At 39.2% G+C, this 10,312-nt stretch overlaps 1 protein-coding gene across 1 annotated transcript; it reads right to left on the bottom strand.

The window, feature by feature from the left end:
- vps26bl (vacuolar protein sorting 26 homolog B, like) lies at positions 1-9,852 on the bottom strand. The gene is made up of 6 exons (XM_038708011.1): positions 9,344-9,852; positions 6,592-6,748; positions 5,735-5,899; positions 5,438-5,613; positions 5,210-5,352; positions 1-3,758 (listed from the first exon to the last, which is right to left on the bottom strand). The coding sequence occupies exons 1-6, from the start codon at positions 9,564-9,566 to the stop codon at positions 3,621-3,623; spliced, it is 1,002 nt and encodes a 333-aa protein (XP_038563939.1). The 5' UTR covers positions 9,567-9,852; the 3' UTR covers positions 1-3,620.
- Positions 9,853-10,312: the final 460 nt, after the last annotated feature.

The following is a 10,312-nucleotide window of genomic DNA, read 5'->3' on the forward strand; positions in this document are numbered from 1 at the left end:
TTTATGTACAAAGGATTTATTGTAGTGAAAGCTGCTGTATGATATTTATCAGTTTGAATTTTTTTTAAGTAAGAAAAATATGCAAAACCAACCACAATGTGCCTGCATCCATGTCATGTTAGCGAGAGAGAAGTTAGCTTGGGTTACAGATAATCAGATAGCGTCTCTCAGTTACAGTAGGTGTGAATTTCTTTGTGACTGACACACTGAGACAATAGATGTGTTAATCAGAAAGAGAAGCCCAGGAAGTTTTGTACAAATCATGCCATGCCATTTAAGATGCATTTTTCAGTTACTCCCTTTTAATTCAAAGTAAAACAAGAATATAAAATGATTCAAATCCACATTTATAGACAGGAAGATCAAATATGACATGAACATAAACAAAAGGAGGGAGGAGGGTTGCATTTACATTGTGCATTTACACTGTACATTTCATCATTCTGTCCTATTTTAATCTCAGTTCACGCTCTCTTAGATACTGTGTCTGTACCAGTACTGGCAAAAATGAAAATCAGTCACATAAAAGAACAACAAAAAATATGAATAATATAATGTTGCTTTGGGTTTCTTGAATGGTACTTTTTGTCCCTTCAGCAGATTTCAGTGAAATGGTATTGTATCGATGAACGTAACTGCCAAAATAAAGGATGTCAAGTTAGGCAAGGAAATAATGCAGAATACAGTCTATACAATTTATAGACTGTAAAAAATGATTAGGGGGAAAGGTGGGGATTTTTGCTGAAGGGAGGTTGGCTGAAGGAAAGGATCTTGAATTTTTCCATGCCCCAGATTTATATTTTATTTAGGATATGCAGAAGATTTTTGCTCAAGTTGAAACATTTTCAACTAGCATGTCTTTGTGTCAATTTGCGCCGCCTCCGTCAAATTTATGTCTAGCTGCATATTACATACACTCTGTATGCAATTGTGTGACCTATAAAATTTGCCTAATGTTCTATAAAGCGCCATTTGTTTCACAAGCCAGTGGTCACCTACAAAACGTTAAATGTACAGTATCATATAAAATTAATCTATAATATCATGCATGTTCAGCAGTCTAGTGTTCCACCAAGAGGTGAAGCAAAAATATTACAATGTTGCCTCTTGTTGGCTAATTCATAGACAGCGTTAATAACTGTTCATTAACTTTTCAAAAACAGAGAGCAGCTGGAATGCTGGGTAAACAGAACGCTCTATTTGTTATGTTTACCATAAATTTGGCAATTACCAATTCAACTCCTAATGTATGATCTGAGCTATTCTTGGTTCATTAACACATTAAGCTTGAAATCAGGGTTGAGTTGAGAAATTAGGAGTAAAAAGTGTTTTGTTTTTTTACAAGGGGAAGGGAGGGTCCAAACAAATATTAATAACCCTGGGGAGGGTCTTATCTTTTTTAAAGTACATATTTTTCATTTTATAGTATAAAGTATTTGTTTAGGGCTTTTTGGCCTTTATTTATGACAGGACAGTTGAGACAGACAGGAAATGTGGGGGAGAGAAAGAGGGATGACATGCAGCAAAAAGCCTCAGGTCGGACTCAAACCCGGGCCGCTGTGGCAAGGACTCACGCTCTAGCAGTGAGCTAGCTGGCGCCCATTTTAAAGTAAAAAGTAAAGTTTGTCCCCTCCTCCCTACCCAAATCCTTTTGGTACAGTCCCTTAATGAAAATTAAGTTTCAGAAGAGACTGTGAAACAGCTCACAAGGCAGTGATTTCTACCACCATCAATAACACGCCACAGGAAGAAACTCTAAAGCAGGAAACCTGTCACCTGTTAAGTCAAGCTACATGAATCAAAATAAAAGTGTCTTGTTGGCTGAAATCAACCCGTTAGGCTGGTGTAGCCTAGGTGTGTGATGGCGATATTGAAGCAGTTACCTGAACAGCAGTCTGGCGACCATGGACATGTTGCTCTTAGTGCAACAACAGTGTAGTAAAATGTACCTTACTGCCAGGAAAAGAAATATAAAAATGTCTGTAACTTGATACACAGTGATAGAATTAGCAAAGTTGCACAGCGTTAGCTTGTCAAGCCAAATGTTGCAGTTATAAGGACAGCAGGCTGAGTGCTGGGGTTCAGTGTTTCACACTTTGTAGGGTAGAGAAAATATATTTTAGAAAAGGAAACAAAATAAAATGGCACAGAAATAAAATCATCTACTTTGCCTGACCAGAAGCAACAAAACACCTGATTATGCTTATTTAGAAAATATACAGAGTTTGGGACTGAATTTTAGTTGCTCAATTTGACTGAGTACTGAGTAGCCTTTCTTATACATTCATTTTTTCCCCACTATAACATTTTTTGAAGCCACTTAACCCATTTGTTTAACATCATGAAAAGAGATTGTAGTGAATAAACTGATGAGCACAGTCTAAATGAAAAGAGGGTGCAGCAGTACACTGTGGCAGTTGTTCTCTAATATTGCACTAAAACATTTTGGCAATAAACCCTCAGGCACAAAGCTAACTAAGACCCCAGTCAGCCCCAGCTGCCCTGTGGGAGGCAGGACTCACAAGCATCTATGTCCACTTTGCCACTAAACACAGGTGTAATACTGTCTATATTAGATATTAAGTGATACCCGGGATGGTGAAGACAGATTTTCACTCTACTCCTGAACCCTGGCATGAGTCCACTGAGCTCATAAATGCACTGAGAGCAGAAAATAAGCAGAATGAGATCATAGTGCAAATAAGAAAGCAGGACTTCAAACTATCAGGGACTGTAAAAATTAGTGCTCACAAGTGCCACGTTTGTTTTAGCAGCAGTGGCAACACCTGAAACCGAGCCACGACCAACTGATGCATCAAACATGTAAAACCTTGGTTAAAAATCAAATTTTGCTAAAAAAATAAATTCTCTACAGTCACGCCTATTTCAGATGAGCCTTGGAATGTATGAAAATATTTTTAAGCACTGTCTTACACAAAAATGTATTTCCTTTCATTTGAAGTATTTTAAAGTCTTATACTTCTGTTTATTTTCTAATAGCCATTGCACATTTTTCAAAAGAAAGAGGCCAAAACATTTAAACAAATTAAAACCAAATGAGGAGAGCTGTTTGTTCCTGCCAAGTAAGAAGTTTGAAGGAAAGCTGGAAACACACCCGAGGCACCTCTTTGCGACACACTGTACATTCATACACACACGTGAATTCAACATATTGGTCAAACAGTATTTGCAGATGGTATTTAAGTGCATCTAATGGGTGAAGTTTGCCCCACTGAACTGTATAGTAAATGCCAAAAAATAGTTAAGCACCTTAAAGCCAATTGGTGTAGTTTCTTTGCGACACAGAAATTAGATGACACTGTCTAATCAGTCTTAATGTGGTAAACTCCACCCAGTTGGTGCTTCAAGGTAGTTAAAACAAACACTCAAGATTACTTGCAACTACAGTCTTTAGTCTGGTCTGACTGTTTGTTCCCTTGACACACACACACATAGTCATATCTCAAAGCCTCACTCACTCACACACACACACTGAAAAACACTGCAGCTCACTCTATCTCGATGCAAACAAACGGTATTCACATTCAGAAGACGCTGACAATTTCTGCACTGTGTTCGCTCGGACACTCACTACACGGGGGTGCAGTATGAGCCGGGCTTTAGCTGTTGTCCTCGTCATTGCTCTGCGGCTGGGACTTCTCTGGGTTGGAGGAGCCTTCGAAGCGCTGGGAGGCGATGGCTGCTTGGTGAGACATACTCTTCCTCACTATGTCACCTTTCCTCCACAGGGTGATCTCCTGCAACGACACAATACAAGCCTAATGATTTACAGGACGGTATAGGAGATTTCTCACACCTACAGTGTTGTGAAGGGTCAAAATGTTTACATACAATGAACAAATATTGTACTTTCTGATGGCTGAATAACAGCGAGTTTTTGACAAAATTACACCCATGAGAGCTGTTGAATGAAAACAATTCATAGTGTTAACACTGTTTTAGATATTTAGCCTATGTGCTGATGTCAAACATGTTTACCTGTATGCGCAAAAACATGTTGCATGGTTAATAATGAGATACAATATATCAGGGCTCGGCAAATAAGTCAGGCATCGGGCCAGAACATCGTCAATTTATCATTTATAATCTGTTAGATGTGCCTGTTTAGCTCAGTCAGTCAGAGCACAGGACTCTCAGTCAAAGGGTTGTGTGTTCAATCCCCACTTGCTGCTAGAATTATTTTTCTCCCCTTTCAACAAATTGATTATGAAGAGATCTTTTTACAAGTTCTCAATTAAGCATATCCAGGAGAGTGTGCCTCCCAGCGGTTGGTCCACATCAACCCATGGACATTTATTTTCATTTCCCCAGTTATCTCCAGGCAGAGGAAATTCCTGTGTTTCTCATTCAGGGGCATCAGATGTCACGTTTTCTGATGGCTTTTTTAGAGGTGTGTCAAGCAAGCCAGGGACTCTTTCCTTCAGAACTTTTCAAAGTAAAAGCTCTCAATTAAATTTTGGCCAGCTTTGGCCCCCAGCCTGCCTATTGCCAACCACTGCTATATATCCTGTGGAGGAACTAGGACTGGAACTAACATTAATGTCCCTATGGATTAAATTATTTTTAATCGTGAAGTATACATTTTTTGAAAATTATCACAGTATCTCAGAGCCCATGGTGACATCTTCGAATCGCTCGTTTTGTCCAACCAAAAAAAACAAAAACAAAAAAAAACTAAGATATAAAGTTGTTTGGCATTTTTGCTTGTAAAATGTCTGAAATGATTAAATGATTTGAAATTGAATCAAAACAGTTGCTGACAAATGTTCCTGATGATCGACTGAATCGTTGCAGTTTCAGTTTGAGCTGTACGATGTGCAGAAAAAACACATTAAGACACACATTATTGTTCCAAACAGACTATTTGTATACGTTTAAATACATCTAGGATCCGTCTGGACCAGATGTTTAAGTCTCAACCTCAATCGGATTTACTGTAATCCTGTTGAAACCATCAGGGGTATATTTTTCTAACTAGAGAAAGTTTGCCAGAGACACAGAAGACATTACACAGCTGTTTTCTTCTCCTCTTCCTCTCCTCGTGACGAGTAAACTGAACTTGGTGAGTAAACTCAGTAGAATGCTCTTTTAACCTTCAGGTAGGTGCACTGCATCCTGAGGTTTTCAGCTGAGTGAAGAAGAGAGCGACAGCTCACTAATAGAATTAACCACAGTGCAGTAAGCGTACCTGCTGTTTGAAATAGCGTCTTTCCTCCTCATCTATGAGGACCAGGTTGAGGTAGTACTTCACCGAGAACTTCTTGTTAATGTCCCTCATGGTGGGTGTCATCTCGTAGCCTGCTAGGAACAGCCTGATGGGGATGGACTCTCCTGTAGCACGAGCAGTCAGAAACAGATGTAGTGTGCAACACTGTTGAAGTTACAACAAAAACACGGTAAAAAGCCTGGTGATTACCTCTGACCGGTGCGCCGTCCATGATTTCGTACTTTGCTATGGTGTCGTTCTCGTGGTAGACGTTTGGCCCCGTGCCGGTGGTCTCGCGCTTGATGATGTCAATCTCCATATGTTTGATCTTAATCCTCACCAGCAGGAAGTAAATCTTCCCTACAATCACATCTTTAAGATGATACCTGCACGCAAACGGTATGATCTGTCAAAACCGACTCGCTTATATGAAGGAAACAGGTCCAATTCTGATCAAAAAGGAAGTCTAAGTTATTTTAGTTGATTCTTGTATAAAGAAAATCATACTTGGACTTATTGTACTCAAACTCTATGTGTAGACAGTCCTCGATCCCCACTTCCATCTTGATGGAGGAGTTGAGCTCAGGGTAGGTGCTGAGTGTGTGAACCACAATGTCCAGCTCTTTGCTGATGTCATTCAGTCTCCGGCTTACTGTCGCCCTCAGAAAGTAGCTGGAAGAAGAAAAATAAATAAATCACATGACTATCAAACAAGAGTACAAGACTGTAACACTGTAACCAGCGAGTGGGCCTGTACTGCTCAATACACAACTAATAGAAGCTGAAAAACGGAAAAATTGACAGTTTTAATATTCTTAGATTCTTACCACTGCTGGGACGAAAATAGCAACATATGCAATAATGTTAGCGTTAATACTTCAGTATATTGGGAGATACACTTTTTTGCCAAGAGTTAGACTCATACCACCGTCACCCTCATATTTAACCCGTGACAGGAGCCAGGAGACCGTTTAGCTTAGCAAAAAGACCAGAAACAGCTAACCTGGCTCTGTCCAAAGGTAAAAAATAAATCAGCCTACCAGCACCTCTAAAGCTTATTAAAATGTTATATCACATAACACAACAAGTTGTGGTTTTACGGGTAGTGGCCAAGAAAAAGCCCTGCATAAAGCCCCACATAACAGCCAAATATGGGAGTGCTACTGATCAGGAGACTTATCAAATTTAGACTTCATTAAGATTTGAGTTAGTGGAAAACCGTTTAACTGCCAACATGAATGTTCTCATGAACTATTATGTACAGTGTTGATGAATAAAAGTGTTGTGTATGGGAGAAATTTCTACTAAATCTATATTGCAAATGAATCATGCACACCACGCACAGAGCACACAGTAGAGCTTACCGTAATTTGACGTTCTGACCGGTGTAAGACTCGTAGGGTTTCTCAACATGTGTGAACTCAAAGTCAAACGTCTGTGACTGTGTGAGCTCCCCTGGCCGAGCCAAGTCTTTCACAAGAGAAACAAACTCGTGGTGGTTTCCTCTGTCATAGTATAGCTCTGGAAAAGACACATTAATAGCATCAGGCAACAACAGTTGGGCAGTTTTATAAACTCTGATAAAGCGTTTGTACAAGCATTTATGCCTTAAGGATCTGAAGAGGACAAAGTAAGAGGAACTTCCTACAGTTGCTGCAGACTGCTTCACGGGACACACTGCATTTTAATACATTACAAAAGAACTTGAGTAACATTATGTACCTTTGAAAAAATGCAAACACGCTGTAGCTAGACTGAAAGAATGATGTTTTCCTAAGCAAGTGGGTCCTGAGGCTGGCTTTTCTGACTGTGTTAAAATAAACATCAAATGGAGAAAGTGTTCCGTCTGTCTTGGAGATCATGTGTCTGAGAAACGTGACATCTGTTTTGAGGTTGTACAAGGGAGCTGCCTTTGTCCATTAATAATTTCACTTTACATGCCGCCATTGGGTGGCAGTATACATCATTACAGAGCACAATGTATGTTTTCATAGTTATGCAGATGATATGCTACTGTAAATTCCTGCTGACCCAAATGATGTTGCAGCCACTCTGTTACTACCTGTCTTTAGACAAATGAATAAATGAATGAGCAATAAGTTAAACGAGGACAGAAATGTAATCCTACTAGTCGGCCCTAAAACAAAAAGATAGATGCTGCTTTCATTAAATATGAGGTTGTAAGTCTTATCTAAGATTCTGATCCGAGCTTTAAGTCCCACATTAACAAGCCAATGAAAACATTAATTCAGAAACAAGCTAAAGTACGCTTACATTACGTTATAAATCAAAAAGATTCATTTCTTTCAAACCAACCTGATTACTGTAACAAACCTGTTAGTTTAGAATAGTTAGTTTAGATCGCTATGCTTTGAATTGACTGTAAGGTCCTCGTCCAGATATACAAAGCCTAATGGTGGATAAGACGCATGCCTTCGGTGTGAGACACCCAGGATCAGTTCCCCACTGTGACCCATCCACCAAAGTGTCCCTGAGCAAGACACTTACCCCTAGTTGCTCCTGGCTTGCAACCTCTGACATAAATAGCAATTGTGTTTTTTTCTCTCTAAGGAACACACTATCTATAGATCCAGGGAAGCTAAAAACGTGTCTCTGCACTTCAGCCTTTAACTAGCTGTGACTTTCATGATGCAGGCATGAAATTCTTTTTGCACTTCACATGTATGCACTTTATTATTCAGTTGTTTTTATTTTTCCTATGTTATTCATTACTCATTTTTATCTTTATATTATATCCATTATATTTATATTATCTTTCCATCTCTTTATTTTACATTTAAGTATGGTATTCTTTCCTGTTTTTGGTCAATGTGCATCATTAATTTATATATATCATTTTACATAGCTCTAACACAAGTAAAAGTTCACCATGTATATTTTCAACCAACCTATCAGACTTTTAAACTCTAATTGAGTTACAAACTCAATTTCACACCAAAACCTTTTGTTGTAATGAGACAAATAAATCTACCCTGCACAGCTGACCTTGTGATTTAAGGGCACACTCTGGTGACTGGTGAAAGAAGAATTCAGATCCTTGACAGGAATAACTACAGTATGTAAAAATACTCAATTCTCAGGAAGTCCTGCATTCAAAATCTTACTTATATAAAAAGTACAAAAGTCTTATGTACTTTAAAAGCAATAGTACACGTTATTTACCTGAATGGTACAAAATCTGTCAATGTTACATTTTTAATATATTGTTTTGGGTTATTATTACTAATGCATTAACATGTAAAAGCATGATGCAGCTGGTCAAAGTGGAGATAATATTAACTAGCCTACTTTATAAAGTATTGGGCAGTGTGATATGTAACCATTAATTATATTTTATAAGCACATAATGTTTTGTATGTAGAATCTTAATTTGCAATATAACTAGTAACTATAGCTGTCAGAGAAATGTAGTGGAGTAAAAGTATCAAGTAATTACAAGTATCTCAAAAGAACAGGGTCTTTTTGATTGAAGTACTGTAAATACATTATGTGGCCCCCTGGTAGAGTTTCTACTGTTGTTGTTGTTGTTACAGTAGCTAATGTGGATCAAAATAAACAAACCAACTTCAGGAAATGTACTTTGTCACACCCAACTACTGCTGCTTTTGTGAGAATCATCCAGCAGAAACGTGTGTTTGTATCATCTGAAATATTCCAGTCTGCTAACAGCACAACAGCAGCTTTTATCTGCAGCCTGCTGCTAATTGCAGTGTGTGTAAGGATAGCCCTGGACTTCAATAGGCAAGCTACTTCTCAGTCTGAAAGTCACAGCTCTAATCTGAAAGAACGCCACATTAAAAGAAGGGGTCGAAGGTCAGTACCGCAGCTAGCCAATGGCTGATGTGTCAGCTGATGTTAGCTTGCACCCGCGTTTGTCACGAGACCTGACACTTGTTACGACAGTTCAGTAGTCTGTGGTTGGCCGGTGTGAAGTGGTTCAAATGTTATTTAGTAAGATAAATGTGAAATACCACACAGTGTGAGTGTTTAGTGGCGTATTCCTCGCCTGTAGCTAGCTCCCTAACATCTCCTGTCATACTTTGGCTACTTCTGTCGGCGGGCTCAGTGTGAAACGCAGGCCCGCCAGTCGCTCACCTATCTGGCCGATAAACTCAATCTTGATGCCGTTGTGCTCCAGCCTCTTTCCCGGGTACTTGAGCGTAACGTTGACTTTCCCCGACACCGTTTCCCCGTCGTAGAAGAGGAAATACTTGTCCTTCCTGCCGTCTTCGCTTTTATGCTCGGCTTTCTTTCTCGTTTCGGCGTCATTCAGAACTATATCGATGTCCGCACTTTGACCAAAACCGAAGAAGCTCATGGCTGCTCGTCAGTCAAGCTGTCACTGGATCCTGCTCCCTGTTCTCCAAAGAAGCACACTAGTTTGTTCGCGTTTTGCTGTGAGATGTCCAACGCAAACAGCTTCCCAGATTATTGAATACTCCGAGTTACAACCGGTTGACTGCGCATGCGTTGGCAGTCGTGAAGGAAAGCTGTATTTATCAAACGGCTTTTCGTCTTTGTCTTTTCCTTTTACCTGTTGATATAAACTACACTCTCAGTGGTGGACTAGCACAACAATATATGGTTGAATGTGATCATTTTAAATGCTAGTATCTTTTCTCCTTACAATATGTCTGCACTTTTTTGGCGCAGTATCAACAGGCTGAAGAAACAACAAGCCGTATGAAGCTTCACTGAGACTTTGCTGCCCGGAGTTCAGCCTTTCAGGCAGGCGTGCCGTTCATATTCTGAACCATGTCACGATAGGCAATAGACCTCATGTGGACATTCTTGGTGCAGTGGCTTTAATATGAGTTATTCTTTCTCAGATTCTTTCATTTGATGGATTTTTAGGCGCATAAAGAGAAGTGAAAGTATCCACAAGCAGAAGAAAAAAATTATGTAAAAATATATATAATAAATGAAATCTTTAATTATCCTGTTACTGTGATGTATTTTGGGACCTGAAAAATGAAAAAGATGTTTCTCAAGTTTTAAACGTCAAAGGCTAAACAATGGCTGCTACATAGCTGTCCTTCATAGAATATGGAGATCTTGCTATCA

This window comes from Micropterus salmoides, unplaced genomic scaffold (genome assembly GCF_014851395.1).
Source record: "Micropterus salmoides isolate LMB-PRFRI ecotype aquatic unplaced genomic scaffold, ASM1485139v1 Ms_hic_scaffold_9, whole genome shotgun sequence".
In the NCBI taxonomy this organism is placed as follows: domain Eukaryota; kingdom Metazoa; phylum Chordata; class Actinopteri; order Centrarchiformes; family Centrarchidae; genus Micropterus; species Micropterus salmoides.

Coding starts and splice junctions, on each gene's coding strand:
- vps26bl (XM_038708011.1), bottom strand. CDS start 9,566: ATGAGCTTCTTCGGTTTTGGTCAAAGTGCGGACATCGATATAGTTCTG. Junction 6,749..9,343: donor TGAGTTTATCGGCCAGATAG/GTGAGCGACTGG, acceptor TGTCTTTTCCAG/AGCTATACTATGACAGAGGA. Junction 5,614..5,734: donor TTTGAGTACAATAAGTCCAA/GTATGATTTTCT, acceptor GTTTGCGTGCAG/GTATCATCTTAAAGATGTGA.